The 23,768-nt window shown below is 48.0% G+C and overlaps 1 protein-coding gene across 6 annotated transcripts in view; it reads right to left on the bottom strand.

Annotated features, from left to right (window-relative positions):
- LOC147707917 (heat shock factor protein 2-like) overlaps positions 1–23,768 on the bottom strand; it is a 303,326-nt gene that overhangs the window by 13,810 nt on the left and 265,748 nt on the right. For all 6 annotated transcript variants that reach the window (XM_086926725.1, XM_086926723.1, XM_086926722.1 and 3 more), the window contains one exon: positions 14,836–14,917. In XM_086926725.1, coding sequence (XP_086782851.1) covers positions 14,836–14,917 — 82 coding nt within the window. The remainder of the gene's footprint in view (positions 1–14,835; positions 14,918–23,768) is intronic.

Raw genomic sequence — 23,768 nt, forward strand, 5'->3', positions numbered from 1 at the left:
CTCTTTGGAGGAATCTGGCAATTCAGACAGGTATGGGGCCATGTCTGCCCACAACTGTCTATTGTAGCGTCCCAAGAGCGCTAGAGCGTTCGCGGCCTTTGCTGTCATTGCTGACATTGAGGAAAACCTGTTGCCAATATTGTCGAATCTTCTTCCCTCCTTATCAGGAGGAGCCGACAAAGGGGCTGAAGGATTCCTGGAGTTCTTCTGGGCCGCCTGTGTCACTACGGAGTCCTGCTTAGGATGCCCTGTCAAACACGCCGGTGCCGTATCTGGTGCCCTATACTTTTTATCCAGCCGAGGGATCACTGGTGACCCAGAGGAGGGGTTCTGCATGACTTTTACCCCTTCTGACCAGACGTAGTCGATAATCGGTATTGACCTTACTGCCTTCTTGAGAGTTTCTTTGAAGTCGTACAAGAAGCAGTCCTGTTCTTGAGACCATTGAGATCTTAAAACGTTGAGCAGCCCTTTCCACCACATTATGGAACCCCGCAATGCCGCCCGGTGGTGAATCTGCGATTGCGGGCACTGGAGATGCCGGAGAGTGGATTACATAGTCATCCCAATCATCATGCAAGGACTGATTGTCTTGCAGTTCACCCTCTTGCTGTTGGTCTTCTTCTCTTTCTCCCTCTTCTTCCTCATCCGAAGATGAAGGAAGGGGTAAAACCAACCTTTCCGTCTGAATATTCAAGGGTGGAGGCCGTGGTCTTGGCGACCGTGGTAGTCGGAGGGGCTGGAGATTCTGGAAATCTCTACTTATAATCCTGGATAAGGTATCGTAAATCCGTCACCAGAGATGCTGGAAGACAAACCATAGGAGTAGGAGGTGGAAGATATACCTGCTCCTGAACTTCCTCCTCATCTGAACTCTGGCATTTTACATGCAGTTCTGAAGGGCTTGTCGCCTGGAACATGTCCCCGTCATCAGAATCCTCCTCTTGGAGCAGACATGCCGGCGGAATTGGTTGTACCAGGCTTGGTGATGTTAACTCGGCGTCAGCATCTTTCTTGTGATTTTTAGACGCACGCATGCAGCTTGTAGATTAGAATCTATGATCGTCGACGAGCCCGTCAAAGGTGTGATCATCAACGGTGGAGCATCGACAGTCGTAATAGCCGGTGATATCGTCGACGGGGCTGTCGTCGACTGTAAAGTAATTCCTGACGTCGATGACGTCTTCGTCGACGGTTCCTTCGTCGATGGTGTTCTCGTCGACGAGGCCTTCGTCGACGAGGCTTTCGTCGACGGTATTGGTTTCGTCATCGAGGTCGTCGCCGATGCTGTCGTCGACGATACCAGCGTAAACGGGGTCTTCGACATCGACGGGGTTCTCTTGATGGCTATTGTCGACGACAAAGCCTTACCCGCTGTCGACGATGGGGTCGTTGTCGCCGACGATGACAATGACGACGCCGTCGACGTAGATACTGTCGTCGTCGATGTAGACACATAAGAAGCTGTAGACACAGTCTTCTTCGGAGATGAAGAAGCGTTGACGATATAGTCGTCGACGATGTCGAAACTGGCTTCTTGAAGGTGTGAACGTCCTTCTCAGAAGTTGGTTCAGCCAGAACCTCTGAAGACTTCTTAGATGGCTTCTTTTGAGGAGGAGCCGTAGGGCTAGGAGAATTTTGAGGAGACTGAAGAACCTTCACTCTCCTCAGAGGAATCCAGGTTATCTCTGTCCTTCAGCCTCTGGAGCCAAATTAAAAGGCGTCCCTCACGGTCCTTAAGGGTTTTAGTCGTAAAGGTACGACATACCTTGCAATCTTTTGCTCAATGATCTGGATACAGGCAATACAGGCAGTCCTTATGCTGGTCATCAATGTGCAGCCTTTTCTTTCCACAAGAACCACAGGATCTAAAAAGACCCTTTTTAGGTGTGTCAGCCATAGTACACCTCAGTCACTGTAGAGATATGAAGAAATGCCCCAAAACACTGTAAAAACAGCTGTGAAGAAACAAAACTGAGCAGAGGAGACTCCCTTAGCACAACGTGCCGTAGAAAATCTGAGGGACTGAGGCTCCTTCCAGGAAGGTTCTAGAGGGAGGTGACAGCTGATCGGTTCTCTTCTAGAGTTTGGTCCTTTTTACAAAAGGACATGGATATGTTACTAATGTAAGGCCTGTAGGCCTATTTCTCTATATGTCTATAGGACATTACTTTATTTATGTACCCGGGGACTCCCATCCCGACGACGGGGAATGATTCAGGCATGTGAATCTATGAAAGACACCCATAATACTAGATAATATACAACACTACATGCCAAGAACAGATGCTTACAGGGTAAGTAATAATCCGTTTAAGGCATGCGTGGCTGAAGATACACATACTTTGCATAGACTGTACTGCAGTGTCCTCCAACAGGGGTGGCTAACCAGTTGTTTGAAAAAGTGTATGTAGCACTGCCTGTCCTACATTAGCTTATTGGCGTGCTAAGACATTAGTGCTTGGTGTGTTGTGTAGACCATGTAGCTGCTTTACAAATGTCAGCTATGGGGATAGTACCCAAGAAAGCCATGGATGCCCCTATTTTAGGAGTAGAGTGTGCTCTGGGGGTATAGACAAAGTTCGTTTGGCTTGGATACAGCATGCTTGAATACATTTAGCGATCCATCTGGAAATGCCTGATTTTGAAATGGGGTTTCCTTTATGAGGGTGTGCAAACGCAATAAAGAGTTGTTTTGCGAAAGTCTTTTGTCCAGTCCATGTAATACATTAATTCTCTTTTAACATCTGGTATGAAGAGCTCTTTCTGCAACAGAATCTGGTTGAGGGAAGAAAACCGGTAGGTCAACCGATTGGTTAATGAGGAAAGGGGACACTACCTTTGGAAGGAATTTGGGTTGGAACGCAGAACCACCCTATACCTATGTAGTTGGGAAAAACGTTTCTTCTAAAGTTAGTGCCTGGAACTCACTAAGACGCCTTGGTGAAGTGATGGCAATTAAGAAACCAACCTTCCAAGGAAGAAATTGGAGGGGGCAACTGAGGTTGAAAGGGTGGACCCATAAGCCTTGTGAGAACAATATTGAGATTCCACATAGGTGGGACTCTTTTACTATTCTATTTTTACTCTAATACTCTTTTAAGACCTTCAATGAAAGCGTTAATAACTGGCATTTTGAATAAGGATAAGTGTTGTCTCTTTTGTAGATAGGCAGCCACGGCAGCAAGATGTAGGCGTATGGAAGTAAAAGCAAGGACAGAGCGCTGTAAATGCAGAAGGTAACAAATAATGTTTTGAAGATTAGTGGATCAACGTTCTGGTTACAGCAGTAAAAAACGAATATTTTCCACATGGTTGCATAACAAGCTCTAGTTGTAGGGTTACATGCTTCCTTAAGAATAGTCATATATTTTCGTGGCAAATGTACGTACCCAAATTCTATGATATCAGGACCCAAATTGCAAGGTTTAGCTCCTTTGGATGTCTGATTTCGCCAAGGTTCTGAGTGAGAAGGACCAGGTTGAGGTGAAGCTTCTCTTGAGTAACTACTGAAATTTTGAGTAGTGAGGTGAACTAAGGTTGATGACCCCATGTTGGAGCCACCACAATGAGGGTGAGAGACTTTTAACTGAGTTTCTGAACTAGAAATGGAAGAAGAGGGAGTGGCGGAAAAGCATAGGCAAATATCCTTAACCAGTTCATCCATAGGGCATTGCCCTTTGATAGAGGGTGTGGGAACCTGGAGGTAAAGTTTGGGCATTTTGTGTTCTCTGAGGTGGCAAAAAGGTGCATCTGTGGAGACCCCCCACTTGTGGAAGTATGGGAGGAGGTCTTGGGGGTGGAGTACCCACTTGTGGACTTGTTGCTGCATACTGCCGAGGAGGTCAGCTTAATCGTTGTCTGTGCCCGAAGATGTTCCGCTAACAGATGGATTTTGTGATGTATTGCCCAACGGCAAATGGTCTGAGAGAGGCGTGACAACAGTATAGTGTCGCCCCCCTGTCCTGTTATTATACATAGTACATGGCTGTCATAGTGTCAGTTCAGACTAATACAACTTTACCTATGAGGTGATGTAGAAATGCTTTCAACGCTAAGTGAACAGCTTGAAGCTCTAGGCAGTTGATCTGGAGATTCTCGTGTTAGGTGTCCCAGAGACCCTGAACTGTCAGATCTTGCAGGTGAGCACCCCAGCCTGTTCGGGATGTGTCTGCTGTTAGCACAATCTGTAGAAAAGGGTTGATGAACTGAAGCCATTGTTGTGCCAAACATTCTTGTAGAGGACACATGGTCAGTCTTGCATTAGGCACTGTGGCAATGCATGATGCCATCATTTCCAAAAGACATATAAAATATTTGACTGTCAGGTATTGATTGGCTTGCAATTGTGGTAGCAGTGTTTGAACATTTTGAATTTTGGTTGCATTTGGATAGGCTAATATTAATTGAGTGTTGAGCATAGCCCCTAGATATGGCTGCAGCTGTGAAGGTTGAAGATGGGATTTTTGAACATCGAAAGTGAACCCCAGTTGATATAGGAGGTTTATGGTAATCGGAGTGTGTTGATGACACAGAAGGTGTGCATAGGCTTTGATAAGCCAGTCGTCTAGATACAGGAAAACTAATGTCTTGTCTGTGTAAATGCGCTGCTACCACTGCTAAGCATTTGCTGAACTCGCTGGGTGCAGTGGTGACTCCGAATGGAAGGACTTTGAATTGGTAATGCTTTCCTGCTATAACAAACCCAAGATATTTGCGATGTGCTGGGTGAATGGGAATGTGAAATTATGTGTCCTTTAAGACTAGTGCTGGGCGCTAAAATATTAGCCTACGCTGATGACACTCCGCTTTTATTCACTTGGAAGGACTCCGACTTGCGAACTGACATTGCTCAAAAGTGTCTTTCGTCGGTATTCTCCTGGCTTGTACATGCACAACTTAAGTGCAATGAAGATAAGTCAGAGGTGATCCTGTATGGCCAGTTTCCCGCTGCCTTCAGAGAGACGTTATGGCCCCCTGATTTTCCGCGCCCGAATTCAGAGGATGGGCTAGCGAAGAAACTAGGGGTCTGGTTTGGGGAAGATCTCCGGTTTTCTGACCAAATCAAAAAACGTACGGGAGTTTGTTTCGGTACCATTAAAGCTTTAAGGAGATGCCTACCCTTGCTACCGCGGTCGGCCAAGGAAATGGTTGCCTGGGCGCTTATTTTCTCTAGCCTTGACTACGCCAATGCTCTTTACATTGGCAGACCGGGCTATCTATTAAAAAAACTCCAGACCATACAAAAGGCCATGGCCAGACTCCTGTTTAATATCTCGAGGAGATCTAGCGTTCGGCAGCATCTGCGTGACTTACATTGGCTTCCTGTGGCCCAGCGGGTGCATTTCAAAGCATTGACCATGTCCCACAGGGCCCTTCATGGCTTAGGTCCGTCCTACATTAGAGCACTTTTTGCGTTCTATACCCACAGACGACCTCTGCGCTCAGCCTCCCAATGTCCGATGGTGGTCCCGAGGTTTCGCAGGTCGTGGATCGGAGGCCAGTCTCTATCTGGCAAAGCAGTTATGGTGTGGAATTCTCTTCCAACGGATCTCCAGCATATCCAAGACTTCTGTATTTTTTAAAGACAACTTAAAACTTTTCTGTTTAATCAGTTGCCTTAACATCTTTGCCCCTTCTTGCCGTAGCCCATTTGCGCGCCAGGACACTCCAGAGTATTAGTGCGCGATATAAAAGTCTTTATAACATAACATATAACATGAAGTAGCCTTGTTGTAAAAGTGGAAGCACATATTGAAGTGTGAACATATGGAAGTGCTATAATATTATGTAGTAATTCAGAGGCCCTGGTTCTAAAATGGGCTGTAGAGACCTGTCCTTTTTGGGAAGAAGAAGTAGTACAGGGAAAAAACCCTTGATGTTGTAGTGGAACTGGCTCTATAGCTCCTTTGAATGGGAGAGTTTGCACTTCCTATTTGAGCAGTTGTTGATGTTCTAGATGTTCTATTGAGAGGAGTGCTGATGGTCCAGGCAATAACCAAATTGGATAATGTCCAACACCCACCGGTCCGATGTTACGGACTGCCAGGTGGGAAGAAACTGTTGTAATCAACCCCGACAGGTGCAGAATGATGTTGGGGGGGAGAGAATAAGTGAGTAACTGTTTATTGCCGGATGGGGCATTACGGGTTGGTGTACTTTTGCCCCGACCTTTGAAGTTGTTACCCCTGTAGTTACATCTGAAATATCCTCTGTCCACAAATTGGGTTTGTGCCCTTTCAAAGGATGTGGAGGCATCTGCAGACGTTGCTTTGGAACTTGCTCTATAAGAGGAACAAAGAAAGGAGCTCCGAGGAGTGGGTGTTCGAAGTGCCCCTATCAATTTGGCAACTGCAGTATCTTTTTTCATCTTTCCAAGACCTAATCTACTTGTGGGCTGAAGAGTGATGTTCAGTAAAGTTTTCTGGACTTCTGACTTAAATCCAGATATACGCAGCCAGATATGCCTCCGTAGGAGGACACTTGTATTGATGCCCCTAGCGCCAGTAGCCGCAGAGTCCAGGGCACATGTAATGAAGGAGTTGGAAATTAACTTTTCTTGCTGAACCAGTTCTTGCCCTTTTTTATGTTCCTCTGGAAGTTCCACAATCTCATCCCATTGAGTTCTTTTATGTCTGAACAACAGCCCCTGTGTGTTTGCAATTCGCCAAAGATTGGCGGATGGCGCAGCAACCCATTTGCCTGACGCATCAATAGGTTTGGATCCCTTATCAGGAGATGGTGCGTCTGCTGTAGTTTCTGAGTTTGCAGGTTGACGGGCATTCGAGATGACTAAGGAGTCTGGTGGAATCTGGCCTCAAATAAAAATTAGATCAGATGGTGCAGCTTTATATTTTTGATCTCTCCTAGGGGTAATAATGCCAACCCGCGGAGGAGCCTTAAAAATGTTATCTGCATGTTGCATCATGCCTTTGAGCATTGGAAGAGATTGAGACACCCCCTGTGTGGTACACAAAGAATCAAATTAAAAATCTACTTCCATGGATTCCATATTTAGTGTAACCCCATGGTACACTACCGCCCTAGCAATGATCTCCTGATATGATGTAGTATTATCAGGAAGTGAGGGTTTGGCAGGGTATAGGTCTGGATCTGTATCCCCTGGAGGGAGGGCAATGTCATAATCCTGCCAGTGGTCTGGTGGTGCGCCATAAGTGTCAACATCTCCCCACCCATCTGCATCAGGATCTGTATGTGGAGATCCCAGAGGTGTAATATTTAAGGATTCTATGGTGAATGAACTGCAGGAGGAACAGGTGGTGGTATGCGAGATGGAGAAGGAGGAACATGGTGCAGAGGATTGGTAGTCTTGTCCTTTTTCTTCTTCATAGGTATGGGAAAATCAATGCATTCTTGGAAAGAGGTTTGCCACTTGGTTGAAGGCACTGTCTTTGTAATAATGCGGCCAGTCTCTGGATGTATATGAATATGTTTTTGTTTCGGACTGGTCTTTCCTACATTGTCTCTACAATGGGCTCCGGGAGTGTAGCAGGAGCAGATTTTGGTGCAGAAGGTTTCAGAACCAAACAAGTTTTGACTTTCGGAACCAAATCGGTAGGAGCCGAAGAGTTGGAATCTCGGCTCAGCGCGGAACCGGAAGGCTTCACATGCGCTTTCGGTGCCGAGCCCGAAGGCGGGGCAGCCGAAGTTGACTCTCGATGTTAAATATGGTCAGATGGCAGTGGTGGGCCAGAAGCCTTTTGTTTTGTGGAAGCTGAAAGTTTGAGTGTGGGCAGGTGTGGGGTTTAAGTACTCCTAGCACCTTCACCCTGCGGCAGATCATGTGACTCCAAGTTGATCCCCAAGTCAGAGTCTGAATCTTGAACCGAAAAGGTCCCTGTCTTCTGCCACAGAGGTCTTGAGATTTTCCTCTTCTGGTTTGAGATCTTCCTGTCGGAAGATATGGGGCGTGTGTTCGATTTCACGTCCCTGCATTTCTCTGCGTAATGCCAGACGGTCCCGCAGGTAATTTTTTGATCGAAACGACCTACTCCCTCACAATTTTCTTCACTGTGATCCGGGGATAAGAACAGATTGCAGAAGTCGCGAAGGTCGGTTGCTGGTACTTGGAATGGCACTGGGGGCAGAATCGAAACAGAGTCCGTTCCATCAGAAGAGTATCATCGATGGATTCGAATGAGAGTAAGGTAGACCAGACGGGCGAGGACTGAAGGCCGCGATCGGAAGGTTCCGACCCGACTAAATCTCTTCCGAATTCCAATACGCGATGGAGTAAAATGCGTTCAAAACAGTACAGACAAGGGTAGAGTGGATTACTCACCGAAAAGACGGTGAAAACGGTCTCGAAACGGAGTGCCGTAATACACGTCTGAAGCCAATGGCAGAAAGAAAACACGTTCAAACCCAATGGCAGAAAGAAAACATCTAACAATGGAGTTGATGCCCAAGCACAGTATTACCAAGAGGAGGAGAAACCTTACCTTATGACTTGAAAGAGTTCTTTGAAGAAAAACAACTCTGGACCCAACACTAGACGGCATGAGTATGCATAGCATGTGTATCTACAGCCACACCTGCCTTGAATATCTATGTTTCACCTTTTCTTGCAACTACTGCATTACATACACCCTAGAAGCATTTACCCCAAGTGCAAAAAGCAATTAAATATGAATTTAAACATTCAACTCCATTGCAAAAGTTGCTAATCTCTACAGTGCAGACGCACCAGCAGTTTATTTGGTCGAGCAATGGACATCTTCAACTAACTGCAAGAACCGGGTCAGCCATGCCCGTGTTGATATGATCAGCATCATTGCCATATTTACTGGATGACTTGTATGGCTAAAATTGGTAGAGGAAGCATTGACACGTCATATAACTTGTATTGACACCTGTAGTGCATTCTCCTTGCTTGTCTTTCTTGTTGTCATATACTGTATGCTTTCACTGGCAGCAAGGATGGACGAGTTAATCTCAGTTTCGGATGTGATGATTTGCTGAGTCACTGACTGGAATAACCTGCACCATGTTGTATATTATGACTGTCTGAAAAGATTTCAACATTAGCCTACAGTTCTCAGTTTCAAAACATTTTTGTGCAACTGTGCTTCCGTTCCTCGCTTCCTGTGCAGTTAAGTGCAGACTAAGAATGCATGTAACACAAGAATTTGGGAGATGAATTGAAGATGCTGAGCATTGGAAAGATGTAATATGACTAAGGACTACCTTCCCATCAAGCACTGAAATGGTGGCAACCTAATGTAGAGCATGTATCTCTCAAACAGCTCATCTGAGAGAGGTCATAGGGGAGTTTTGTTGTTGGCATTTTAGTGAACCCTTTCGTGACTCAAACACTGAAAAATCTGGGGTCTATCAAGGAAAAGGAACTTAATCGTACATTTGCAGCAATCAGAAATGATCAGAAGACCTTTTTTGAATGTTTAATAAACCTTGAAACAGTAAATTCATGCATTACAGCAGCAACTAGGGGGAACAGGATCATCCAGTCTTTATAAGGAAACATACCTGCACTCAACTATCAAGGTAAAGCAGGAAGACCATGATACCCAGAAGGGCTGTGCACTCTTGCACTGAGTATCTGTGTAAAATTGAGATCATAGTAACGTTTGTTATCCTGAGTGCTGATATCTTTAGTAGACCCAGTAGGGTAAGAAAAGAGAACAAGATATGGAGTGAAGTTGTGCTAAAAAAATCCGTTAAAAGAGGTCACAGAAAGGAAAGTTAAGAAAAAATAAACAGGTGATGTGACAATGAAGGCTGCACTGGAAGCATTAAATATATTAGGGAAGTGTTGTCAATCTGGCAATAGTAGGCACAGGTCAAGTTTCAAATACTGTACAGCCACTAAAGACGCCTGTAAAAAATGTAGCACTTGCTATGACCGAACATGGAGAAAAGGAAGTAAGTTTATCAAACTATGAAACATTGAGGCGTGTCACACTAAAAGCCTTGAGGAAGATAACGTTTGTAATGCAATTAGTGAATGAATGTTAAGTATATCCTGACATTTTATATCTCATGAGCACATATATGGAATTCTGACTTAAGTGTGGTTTGGATTTTCAAATGGCCTTTAGTTGACATAATAAGATAAGAAATTGGGATCAGAAGGAGGATTAGGCTGGCTTAGCGGCTGGTATGGCTTGCTTCCAAGCTCCAATACCTGGTATCTGCTCTGCCCTGCACACAGGTCGGCTCATACATCTGCCCGGTCTCAGAGGTGGTTGCAAAATCACAGTAATTTTGTGGCTTTGGCCTAAATAAACTCAATGCAAGTAATGGTGAGTCTGCACTGAGGAGATGTTGAGTGATCACTCGGTGCTGGTCGCCTAATTATGTCTGGCTGCAGTTTTTAGCTTTATGTCATGTGATGGGCAGGGTATGTGCAGGATGGTGTGTTCTGATGCTCTGCTGTTTCTGCTCTTGGCTCCAGGTTTTTTGTTATACCTTTTTACTAAATTTGGGCAAATCTAGTTGTGGGAAGCTGGCTCTCTATACACTATACCAAAATGAGGTATAGTGTGCACAGAGTCCAGTGGAACCCCAAAGGTAGGCAGAGGTAAAGTTAGATAGCACCGTACTCTATTTGTGGTAGTGTGGAAGTGCAGTAAGGCAGTATCAGAGGACAGTGGTAAGCATTTGTTGTACACACTCAGTCAGCAAATGAATTCACACACTCAAAGACTGAACTTCAGACCAATTGTTTTTGTATAAAAATATACTTTTAGTTATTTTATTTTCTAAAACCAAGCAAGCCTGGCACAGTTAAGCAATGAATACTTTACAATAGTTATGCAGTTTGTAAACAGTTTGAATTGTAATTGCATATGCACTTAGGGCCAGAGGTTGCAGATGAACAAATCCGGTGTTCACGGGAGACAAAGTCTTTGGGGTTGAAGGTAGGCAGGTCCTCCGGGGTTATCAAGGTTGCTGGCTGCAGGACACACCAGGATTTAGCAGGAGCAGGTTCGAGGGGGAGACAGGCTGGTAGGACTGGGGCCAAGTCAGTGGGCGTCTTCCTCTTGTTAGCTTCGGCACGGCTGTCCTTTTCTTGTTGCTGGTTCTCATGGGAGAAAGCAAGGTTCAGGAGTGCCCCTACATACTAGATTAAGGGGTGTTACAGGTAGGTGAAAGGTGTTTACCCCACCTCTTATGCCACCCTCAGTGGGAGGAGGACATGAGCCTGTCCCTGGTTGGCTGAGTCCCCCCCATCTACAAGATGGCGGGGACTAGGAGTTGTGCTTCACCTCGCCTCCCCCAGCTGAGGGGTGGAGTTGGCAGAGGTGGGCACACCTCTCTTCCTCACTTGCTTTTCCTGCCAGTTCTCCCACCCAAAGTAGGGTCAGAACCAGTGGGGACCAGTTGCTGAAAGCAGCAAGTGGCCTGGGGAAGCACACAAAGGAGGCAAGCCTTTGAGGCTTCCCCTTTGTGAACCCTCCCATCCTGGGGGAGGAGGCTTGGCACCTCGTCCCAGGATGTGCATTGTTTTCAGGGGGTACCTCTAAGATGCCTTCTGTGTGCATATTTCATTAAATCCCACACTGGCATCAGTGTGGGTTTAATGTGTTGATACCAAACTTCTTAGTTTTCAGTGTAGCCATGATGGTGATGTGGAGTTTGTAATGACAAACTCCCAGCACCATATACTCTTAATGGCAGTACTGTACTTACAATGTCTAAGAATGGACTTAGACACTGTAGGGGTATAAGGCACAAGCAACTGTACCCTCACCACTGGTATAGTGCACCCAGCTAGAGGGTGGACTGATCTAGGCCAGGGCAGTTTGTTGTAGGCATGGCACAGAGGGATGTGTGCCATGTCAACTCTTCACTTTGTTCTGCACCAAAATATGTAGCCTGCCAAAGGCAGTGTGTGCATGTGAAGGTACAGGACCTCTGAGGGTGGCACAATAAGTGCTGCATCCCTTAAAGGCCTTCTTTGGTCATAGTGCCCTGGGCACCTGAGGTACCATTTACCAGGGGCTGACCTGTGGCCAGAGATGCCAATTGGGTTTAGGCTTCAATGTAGTTTTAGGGAAAGAACTTAGGCCCTGGGTACACAGTCAAAGCACATCAAAAGTGGGGGGAACCTTGCAGAAAGAGGGAACTTTCTCACACTAGTAAAAACAGATTATTATTATAACAAAATGTTAAATTCCTTGCACCTTTGTGGCCTGTACCCCCCTCTGGGATCTACCAGGAAATGAACGTGGGTTGTTATTGTTAGGGCTCCCTATGGATAAAGATCTACTTGTCAAGTGTTCCTGAATGCACCACGCTGCACTATTTACTCTACTTCTCAAATGCAAAGCTTACTGCCTTTTAGGTTGACATTGATTGCAAATTGTATTCCTAACTAATTCTGAAGGCACCGAAAGAGGAGCAAAACGGACTGAACCAAATTCAAAGAGGCTTCAGAGAAGATATATCCACTATCGTTGAAGTCTTCATGTTTCCGCATATTGTGCGCAAAGGTAGCACAGTAAAACAAATGGCACTAATGGATTGCACCTCAGTTATTGCTGTACGGTCCAGCCTTTGGGGGAAACTTGCTAATATTAAAAGTGACACTGCCCTACGGTCTATTATAAAGATGCTGTCCACACGAACTACCTTCCAAATAAGTGACATAAAAGGGAAGGCTGAGCAGACCAGTTTCTACTACTACAGGAATAAAGAAAGTTTGCTTACTTTCACAACTGCTTTTCTCACTGTACTCAAAACATTTGTAGAAGGAGGTGTTGCTTGTTTTGCAAGACGTTTCTGCCATTGCGGGGTTTCAAGTCATCATATTTTTGTCCATCGATGACTGTATTCTGTCAGAACCTCAAAAGGGTTACAAGCTCAGGTGCAACCAGTGGAAAACTACTGTCAAATGGCTTGATGATTAACAAAGAAGTAAAAGACAAATACTTTTTGGAGAACACTTGTGCTGGGCAGGAAGTTTGCTTCTTTCAACACTTCAGCATAACACTGTCAAGTAATTTGTGCTGGAAAAAACATCTAAACAATGTAATTATAATTTAAGAAGTCCTGTTTAATGCCATCCTATGGTTTACCAGCGAACATAAAAATACATTTTCCATGCAAATAAACAAAGTGGATAAAGCTAAAACGGCAAGCCAGATAGTGTACGGGGTTTAAAGCTGGGGCATGGACCGAATTGTAGAAAAAATTGTCCCCTATAAGAGAAAGTTCTGAAAGGTGTTGCTCCAGCTGCCAAGAGGAAATCCAACTACTGCCTTGGAGCTTGAGGTCATCTATAGATCCGTTCAGGACAGATGTGGATAGGTACCTTTAATATATGCAATCATTTTGGCGTCACCTTTAAATTGACTTTCAACAAGGCTTGGAAGGAGTAATTAAGGTCGGCCTGCCTGTCAAAATACATGCACGCTTGGAAAATCGAAGCGAGTTATTCAAGTCTTTAAATTGATACTTTTGCCAAATCTCAAGATCACTAACATCAAGATTGTGGTCTGTCACAACAAAGAAAAAATGGCAGGAGATAAAACTACAGACTGTGGGTAGACAATTGTTTGATGTATCACTAGTTCTGTAGTCTTACTTGAAGAGGCTAACAAATCATATGAAAAGATTATTTGGGGTGGTTAGAAGCGGCTCACTCCCGACTACAAGTATATTGTGGATGAGAAAATTTGCTTCAATAGGCATTTGAAAATGTGACATGAAAAACGATTTGCTTAATTTTGCCTTGAGATGCTCGCTATATTTGGAAGTAAGAGAAGTAACCATAGAGGTGCCCATTGCAACAAAGGGCCTTGAAACATATAGGGAGGCATTATTATGCCTACTTTGCAATAACTTTGATGATACATCAAGATTAATAGCACAATACATTGCAAGTAGCTGGACAATAAAAGAGAAACTTACTACAGACCATTTGTTGGACATACAGTAAATGCAGGCTGAGGGACATCAGCAGAGAAAATGAATTGTGAGGCAGCACTTTAGTTCCAATGTCGGATAAACCTGAACAAGGACTGGCATCCACTGGTGCCCTAAAGGGGCATTTTCAATGATTTTATGATTACTGGTTATATTTTTAAATTTTAAATTTTGGTTAGTTGTTTTAACTGTATGTTTGTGTGTATGTACTGATTGTTTAATTCACGGTGCAAAAGGCAAATGATAGAAACCACTAATTAAATGCCCTATTTCTGATCCGTGGACCATAGAGTATTCACATGAACCCTCAGTTTGTGGAGAGCCCTAGTCCTGTGTGGATGTAGCTTTCACTATTGTGATCTCCGGCTAAGGCATATGAAAATTCTCTCCCATAAAGATTCTTTTGTAGGGACCTGGCACAATGGTAGAGAAACAACACATCCCTGACTACATCAGTTTGTCTCTAATTTCTAAATGTAATTTTCCCCAACATAGGAACTGCCACATCTGTTAGTAATTACACAAGTGAACTTGATGAGCATGAAAGGAACTGGAACATATGGCTATAGTCACAGTCATTAGAGGTCTGAGTACAGACCAACTCTTTGGTCGATGCCAACATTGCTGTTTTTCACCTTTCAATTATTATAGTCATATCCCATTTGTTGGCAGGCGTATGCAACAGACTGATGTATACTCACCTAGACACTTGTTCTCTTTTTATTTGTATTACTAAATTGTTTTTATGATGTAGTGAAGGTCTCTAAGGCTCTCACAAGAGCTACCAAATTAAAAGATTACTTTAAGTCTGTAAAACACGAATGTGGACCATTTGTAAATAACTATCTATTTCTTATTTTTCTGTTATCCTGTACAAGGTCAATAAAGTGTAATTAATATCCAAGTAAAATTACACTCTCTTACCAAAACCGTTGGAAGAGGTCCTGCTATCATCTTGATCTTCTATTTCATCAAATTCACTTATGTCCAATGCATCATCACCCTCCTAGGATCACAAAAGCACATCAAAGAACTTTCTTTTACTAAAATAATGATTTATGTTACTGAAAGAACAAAATACACTCGAGTTGGAATAAAAGTCAATGACTCTTGTAGCAGATGTAGTGGAAACCAAAGAAAGTAAAACAATTTTACAACTATGCAACAGTTCGAATGGTGCCTAAAGCACAAGTTACTACTTGTGTAACGATATATCAGTAAGAGACATTAGTTAGTGATAGATTCCTTACCTTATATCCCCAGGCGTATTACTGGATCCGGAAATTTTTGCGTAGCAGTACCCTTGCGCGTCGGTAGGCGTCGTCTGCGGCTCCCCGTCCGTCGTCGGCGTCGTGGGTGCCGTGATGACGTCGTCGGATAACTTAGACGCCGCTTCCGCGTGCTGACGTCAGTTCTTAGACACAGCTTTTCCGCGTCAGAAACGCAGAGCTATGCTAAAAACCAACACTGGTGCCATTGAAACTAGGGCCCTGAAAGGGGATGACCTTAACCCTAGATATCGGTTCGCAGAACGGGGAGGATGGGTGGGTCGGTAAGGAATCTATCACTAACTAATGTCTCTTACAGATATATCGTTACACAAGTAGTAACTTGTGCATCTGAAAGAGACACGTTAGTGATAGATTCCTTACCTTAGAATAGATACCCCAGCAATACCAACCCTAGTGGTGGGTCTGCGAACCAATAATCACACGAGAAAGTCCTGGAGGACGGAACGGCCAAAGAAGCCATCCCTCCGGACTTGGCTGTCCAGGCAGTGGTGTCTTGCGAACGTGTGCAGCGAGGCCCACGTAGCTGCCTGACATATGTCCTGCAAGGGGACTCCCTGGCCCAGGGCAGTAGTAGTCGCCGTGGCCCGAGTGGAATGGGCCCTCAGCCCAGCTGGAGGTTCCTTTTTAGCCAAGGAGTAGCACGCTTGGATGCACAACACGATCCACCGAGAGATGGTCCGTTTGTGCACCGCCCATCCCTTCTTAGCACCCACATAACCAACAAAGAATTGGTCATCCACCCGGAACTGGCGTGTGCGATCCAAATAGAATGAAAGCGCACGTTTTGGTCCCAGACGGTGGAGCCGCTCTTCCTCCTTTGAGGGATGCGGAGGCGGAAAGAAGGTAGGCAAAGGATGGACTGCCCGATGTGGTAGGCTGTGACTACCTTGGGCAGGAAAGAGGGTTTTGTCCACAACACAACCTTGTCCGGATGGACAGAAAGGAAAGGAGGTTTAGAAGAAAGAGCCTGGAGCTCACTCACTCTCCTGGCAGAGGTGATAGCAACCAGGAAAGCAGTCTTCAGAGTAAGAAGGCGGATAGGACAGTTGTGAAGTGGCTCAAAGGGAGAGCACATCATAAAAGTAAGAACCAGGTTCAAGTCCCACTGAGGCATCACGAAGGGAACAGGTGGAAACGTATGTGTGATGCCTTTTAGGAATCGATTAACAATAGGGGACTTGAACAAAGAAGGTTGATCAGGCAGCCTTAGAAAGGCTGAAAGGGCAGAAAGCTAGCCCTTGATAGTGCCTAGAGAAGAGCCCTGCTGGGCAAGAGAAAGAAGGAAGAGAAGCACCTCAGAAAGAGGGGCATTAAGGGGATCCACAGCCTTTGCTGTGCACCATACCACAAATCTGTTCCACTTGCAGGCGTATACCGACTTTGTGGAGGGATGCCTGGCTGCCAGAATGAGGTTACAGACTTCAGGAGTCAAGTCAAATGGCCTCAACTGTCGCCGCTCAATCTCCAAGCATGGAGGTGGAGACTGGACAGGTTCGGGTGGAGGACCGTCCCCTGCTGCTGCGACAGAAGGTCCTCCTGAAGAGGCAGAAGAACCGGGGGATCGACTGACATACTGAGTAGCTCGGGATACCAGTACCTTCGTGCCCAGTCCGGAGCCACAAGGATGACTTGTGCCCGGTCGCGATTGATCTTCTTCAGCACTCTGGGCAGAAGTGGTATAGGCGGAAAGGCGTACAACAGACCGCAACTCCACTCGCGACGAAAAGCATCTCAGAGCGAGTGCCGCCTTGGAAATTCCAACGCGCAGAACTGATGACATTGCGCGTTCTCTTCGGTGGCGAATAGATCTAACCAAGGCTCTCCCCACTGCAGAAAGAGACCTTGCGCCACGTCAGAGTTCAGACGCCATTCGTGATCCATCATGCACCGGCGGCTGAGTTCGTCCGCCCTGGCGTTCAGAGAACCTGCCAGGTGTTGAACCACCAGGGTCACGCCCTGATGTTCCAGCCATTGCCAAAGGCGCAGACCCTCCTGGCAGAGGGCCCACGACCCCACCCCGCCCTGTTGTTGCAGTACCACATGGCGGTGGTGTTGTCCGTGAACACTTGCACTACACTCCCCCGGACAGAGGGGAGGAATGCCTTCAGTGCTAGACGAATCGCCCGGAGCTCCAAAAGGTTGATATAGAGCCGGGACTCCGCCGGAGACCAGAGGCCTCTGATCTCCGCCTCTCCCATGTGGCCTCCCCAGCCGTGGATGGACGCGTCCGTCACAACTACGTGCTCCGGTTGGGGAAGGGAGAGGGATCTGCCGCTGACCCAATCGCGGTCCGTGAGCCACCACTGCAGCTGTCTTGCAGTGCCCTCCGAGATCAGGACATGGTCGGACAGGTTGCCCTGATGCTGGGCCCACTGAAACTTCAGGTCCCACTACAGAGCCCGCATCCGCCAATTAGCGTGATGCACCAGAAGGATGCAGGAAGCCATCAGCCCCAGAAGCCGCAGCCTCAACTTGACCGAAACTCGGGATAAAGAATGAAAGAGTGGAATCAGAGCATGTATATCCCGAACACGCTGTTCGGGTGGGTAAACCCGAAACTGCGCAGAGTCGAGAATCGCTCAGATGAAAAGGAGCTTCTGAGAGGGACTCAGGTGTGACTTCGGCACATTGATGGAGAACCCCAGCTGGTGCAAGAGGTCTGCCGTCGTCTGGAGGAGCCCGCCTTCAACAATCAGTCATCGAGGTAGGGGAAGACTGAAACCCCTAACCTGCTCAGATGAGCTGCGACCACCGCCATCACTTTCGTGAACACCCGTGGGGCGCTAGTAAGGCTGAAGGGGAGCACGGTAAACTGAAAGTGCTCATGGACTACCGTGAACCGCCGGTAGCGCCGGTGGGCCGGCAGGACGGGGATGTGGAAATAAGCGTCCTGCAAGTCCAACGCTACCATCCAGTCTCCTGGGTCCAGGGCAGCTAACACCTGAGCCAGAGTCAGCATTTTGAACTTCTCCTTCCGGAGGAAGCCGTTGACGTTCCGTAGGTCCAAGATAGGGCATAGGCCCCCTTTGCCCTTCTTGGGTACCAGAAAGTAGTGGGAGTAGCAACCACACCCTACTTCTGGCCCAGGAACGCGCTCGATGACCTCCTTGGCCAAGAGGGCCGAAACTTCCTCCTGCAGAAGCCGCAAATGATCCCCTGATACGCGGTGGTGTTGCGGTGGCATGGCTTGAGGGGTCATCTCGAAGGGGAGGGAGTAGCCCCTTCGGACGATCTGCAGCACCCACCTGTCCGATGTGACAAGGCGCCAGTGGGAGTGGTGATGGCAAACCCTGCCCCCCACTGGCGTCACATGGGCGAAAAGCACAGACTAGGAGGGTTTTGAGGCGGATGCTGCGGGGGAGGGTGTGGACTGGCCACGCCGTTGTCCCCGATCGCCTCCACGGTGATTTCCACGGCCGCCACCGCGTTGGATATTAGTCTGCGGTGCGTGGCTGGCAGCACGTGTGGGGGCGCCCCTTCCTTGGCCAAGAAAGGAGAGAAAGGCACCCGTTTGCTGGCGCGGGGCCGAGAGGCCCAAGGACTTGGCCGTAGCCCTGGAGTCCTTTAAGCGCTCAAGCGCATGGTCTGCCTTGACGCCAAAAAGGCGACGGCCATCAAACGGCATGTCCATTAGTGTGTTTTGGACATCGGCCGAAAAGTTGGCGGACCTCAACCAGGCGTGGCCACGAATTCCCACAGTCGTTGCCATCGCTCTGCCTAGTGAGTCGGTGGTATCCAGCCCACACCGAATAGAATATTTTGCTGCATACTGGCCTTCCACAAGGGCTTGGCCGAGTTTGGCCCGTACCTCCAACGGACACTTTGGCAGCAATTCCGCGACCGTGTCCCACAGAGAGTGGGTGTAGCGGCCCAAGAGGCATGCGGTGTTGGAAGACCGCAGTCCCAGACTAAGGGATGAGAATACCTTTTTGCCGTACTGCTCATACCTCTTGGATTCCCTGTCCGGCGGAGCAGACGGGAACGCGGTCTGGGAGTTGGACGCCTGGATGACCAGACTCTGAGGGGTGGGGTGGGTGGACAGGAAACATGGGTCGCCCGGGCCGTGGCGTCTGGCCACGTTCCTATCTACGGCCGAACCCGTAGCGGGCCTGGACCAAGTGCCCAAAAGAACGTCGGTCAAGGCCTCATTAAATGGCAGCAGAGTCTCGGCCGAGCTTGACTGCGGTTTAAGGACCTCAGTGAGGAGGTTAGTCCTCACGGCTGCGACGGGGAGCTCAAGGCCGAGGGCCTTGGCCGCCCTCATCAACACCACACTGTAGGTTGCCCCCTCCTCCGTAGCCACGTAGGAGGTGAGACAAAGCCAGTGTCTGGTGAGGTGTCCAGACCACTGGCATCCCCAAGTCCACCTGTCCAGTCCTCTTGAGACTGACACTCTCGGGTCAGAGGGTCCTCAGACCCCTCCCAATACTCCTCTTCACCTATCCCCTGATAATCAGGGTTATCAAACGATGGGGCCGGTTCATGGAAGCTAAACTCCCCAAGCGGCGTCGAAAGCGGCGCCCAGCCGCGCCGTTCCGACGCCGGAACCGGAGCGAGGGAGGCATCGGGGATGCGCCGCCCGAGGATGGCGCCAGAGGTGACACCTGAGGGACCGGCGCCGGTGAGGTCATTAGGTCAACCGGCGACAACCCGGATACCGAAGCGGATCCAGTGGGGCCCTGCGGCGCCGGGCCGAAGGCGTCGGGGCCGAAGCACCCGACGGCGTTGGAGCCGAAGCCCCCGACCCGCTAGGGGCCCTAGACGGGTCCGCTGGGCCCGAAGGCGCCGCGGAACCCGTCGGGGAAGAGAGGGACCTCATGGCCATGAGGAAACGCTAGATATCCCCTGGCGTCACGTCCTGCCCAGGGACCTGGAGGATGTGGAGCAGGCCGCGACTCCGACGGAGCCGTGTGGGCGGTGTCACCCGAACCCCCGGCCGCGTCGCGCGAGCGTCGGGGGGGGGGGGGGGGGGGGGGGAAGAGTCAGAAGAGCGATGACGCCTCTTCGACTTCTTGTGCTTACCTGACGATGACTTCGACCCAGAGGAGTGATGTCGACTCTCGGAGCTGTGATGGCTCCGACCCCGTGACCTGTCCCTTGACCTCCTGTGGGACCGGGACCTCTCGCGGCGCGGGGCCGACTGCCGGAGTTCGAGTCGCTTGCGGGACCGCTCCCGCCTACCTTTCGAAGTCAAGGCCCGGCAGTCGGGCAGGTCTTGTTGTCGTGGTCGACACCGAGACAGTGGAGACACCGACGGGGAGGGTCGGTGACCGACATCAGTCGGTCGCAATCCTCACAAGGCTTGAAACCTGGCATCCCTATCGGCACTGTCCGGAGTCGCAAGACTCAAGAAAAATGATCAAAAACGGATCAAAAAGTCTAGTCAAAAAGTGACTAAAGTACTGCTTTTTACAGATCTGCGCTTGCTGGCGCGGAAAAAAAGAAGAACTGACGTCAGCACGCAGAGGCGGTGTCTAAGTACTCCGACGACGTCATCACGGCGCCGACAACGGACGCGGAGCCGCAGACGACGCCTACCGACGCGCTAGGGTGCTGCTACGCAAAAATTTCCGGATCCAGTCTGACGCCTGGGGACATTCTAAGGTAAGGAATCTATCACTAACGTGTCTTTTTTTTTTTTTTGAAAACCTTTATTGAATTATCAAAGCATTACAAGCGCAGGCCTACAACCACAGGGGCCGGCCGCAAACTCAGAATATAGATTCAGGTGGCATGCAAATGTATACGACGCGTAATATCAACGAGACAAGCATAGCTTATGATTGCATGTGCCATTAAGCAAAGGATATCAAAGGTTTCATTTTTTTGGTTATGAAGAAGCAGTAGTGGCTGCACTATCGATGGCGTCACACCATAGAATAGAATTAAGAAGAGATGGGGGGGGACGCACCCCGCAATGTAATCAGAACCAGGTGATGAACATTACAGCCTTAAACATACTACGCCCGCTAAGGCAAACAAGGAGCCAAAATCAGTATAATAGCGAGCGATTCAGCTAGAGCATCATCCCGAAAAACCCACCCTCCAGAGAAGTAAGGCATAGGCAAGTATAGACGCCAGATAGAGAAAGAAGTGAGATAGAGAGAGACAGCCAACCTACTGAAGAGGAAGGAAAGCCCCACCTGAGAGAAAGAGAAAAGAAAGAGAAAGAGACCATAGAACAAAACAAACTAAAATAATAACCCCCCCCCCCCCCCCCCCAACACCCACCACCCTGCACCCCTGTAATGGCTACGGCCAACCCCACTAACAGCGTGCCTGTCGCCCCAGAACTGCCCTAAAGAAAGGAAAGAAAGCGGAGGAGGAGAGCAATAGACACACTCCCGGTCCTCATTACACCCCACCAGCAGCAGCCTCCCCAAATTCCATGTCGACTATTAAAGCAAGTATTGAACACGTACATGGGGAGAACTCCAATAAAAACCTCCCGTCTCCCAATAGCATACACGGTGCATATCCAGCATAAAACAGATAGAAAAGCTAACCCCGAATGTCAAAGTCAACCTTGACCAGTTCGGTTCTTCACAAAAGCCCATGTCGTCCAAGCCACAACAATCTCGAAGAAGGCGAAGCGTCCAAGACAGTTCAAAACAATGGCGACGGATCGAGGAGAGGAGACAAAATGGCGGCATCTGAAAATTCGACAATTGAGGATGAAGAAGGAAGGCAAACCTCTCCGAAAGTCACTGAAGAACTGTCCTTGGCAGTAAAAACCTTTAGCAACAATGTTCCGTCGAACAGGAATGGAGCAGGGAAAGCCAACGACGATCACAGGTGCACCCTCCATAAGACCAGAGTCATCAAAATAGGCTAAAACAGGCTTCCGTCCAGGGGTCTCTAAATGGTGCGGAGAATAATCCACGGGGTCCAAGGCATGCTGACAGCTTGTCGGATTATCCGCTTCCGGTTCCAAGTGCGCGTTATCCAGCTTTACAGACATCCGTTGGCACAGGACGGCAAAGTGAGAGCGGAGCGCCCCAATGGCGGCCATTACGGACCTCAGTGTTGGTGTACAGTCAGTATCCCCCATCTCCTCCGGCATGAGACGAGGCAGGATTCGGATCCCTGAAACACCGTCCTGGAACCAGGCACACACGGGGCTTATGACAACAACGAGCGCTCACACAACAGGCAGGGTCGGTATTTCGCCACTCGCGGGGGCCAGCCCGACAACCCGGGCTCCCCAGGGGTTCACCGGGCATAGGACCCCCGACCGTGGTCACCGATATCACATGCGTCACTGTGCCGTGTCCTTGAATGAAGCCGATTACTCAGTTGCCAACTGGAATTAGAAGGTTTGGACCGAGGTCGGGAGACCGGAAGCAACCCTGGTCCCACAGCCGATGTTGATCACATCCAACCCGGATGGGTCAGAAATCGAGGTCCCGGTGGAAGCTCTGGAATAGGCTGAGAAGTAAATTCGACGTAACTTTGTCACCCGGTAAGTTGGAGGGTCCGGGTTTGCACCGCAGAAGTCAGGAGCACTTCATACATGTGGGAGTCCGGCGTGCTGGAAGGATAAAGGGCAGGATATACGAGCTGCCGGATTGCGGTTGGCGGAGCCGGGAGCTTATGCAACCATCTTGGATCGTAGCGTAGCTCCTCCCCCAACGTGTCTCTTTCAGATTAGTGTTTTCTCCAATGTGTGTGGCGATCGACATGTTGCATGTGAATAGCCGAAATATAATATTCAGAAAACCTTTAACAATTGTTGCTGAAAGACATCAAAGGCAGTGATTTTTGGGGAGAGGGGCAGGGGGAACTGAATATTTTAGAAAAGAGGGCCTTTTAAAGTACCATTTTGAAACTGCAAAATGAAGTAATTCAGGTCATAGGACTTTCAACAGTGACTACAGATTATTGTTAGGGCACAGATAGACAAAACATCTTTTTTTTCTTCTTAGGTTTTATTTATACAATATAGAGTGCTCGTTTGTTGAGCTTCTTGGAGCTGGGTAAAACACAACCCCCTAAAACCTAGGGAAAAGAGGCTAAAAGAAGATATTGATTATGAAGCTAGGTGTTCAAAAAGTTTCTATAATTTTTCAGATTGGTTTCAGCGCAACAATCGATTTTGGGTGTTTCATTCCAAATTAGAAAACACACATTCAGAGGTCTTTTGATATAAAGCTGTTTGCACAACTGTTATGGTTGTGAAACAGGCCCCAATATAGATGGAAGGTAGTGAAGAGATTTGATAACTGGGGAAAGGGGCTCACTTTTGAGCCTGATGACCACCAGGTTTGCTGCATTCTGCACTAGTAAAAAATGACAGAAATTCTTTACTGGAGGCAAGATAAATAAAATCTGCATGTTTAATCTGGATGGATTTAGGCCCAGATCTCTGTACTGGGTGAATGTATGACATTGTTCTGCTTTCTGTCCATCAATTTTTCTTTTTGTATTTGTCACACCGAGTGGGACGGGTATGCCCAGAAGTGGGCCCCGTGCTCTCCATGCCACTTGAGTCAAGCTATCCTGGCTGATGAGGGGTGAAACCACGAAACCGGTCGTAGGATGCTTGTTTCCAGTCCAGGGAGGACC

The sequence above is a fragment of the Lissotriton vulgaris genome, chromosome 6 (assembly GCF_964263255.1).
Source record: "Lissotriton vulgaris chromosome 6, aLisVul1.2, whole genome shotgun sequence".
Lineage (NCBI taxonomy): Eukaryota > Metazoa > Chordata > Amphibia > Caudata > Salamandridae > Lissotriton > Lissotriton vulgaris.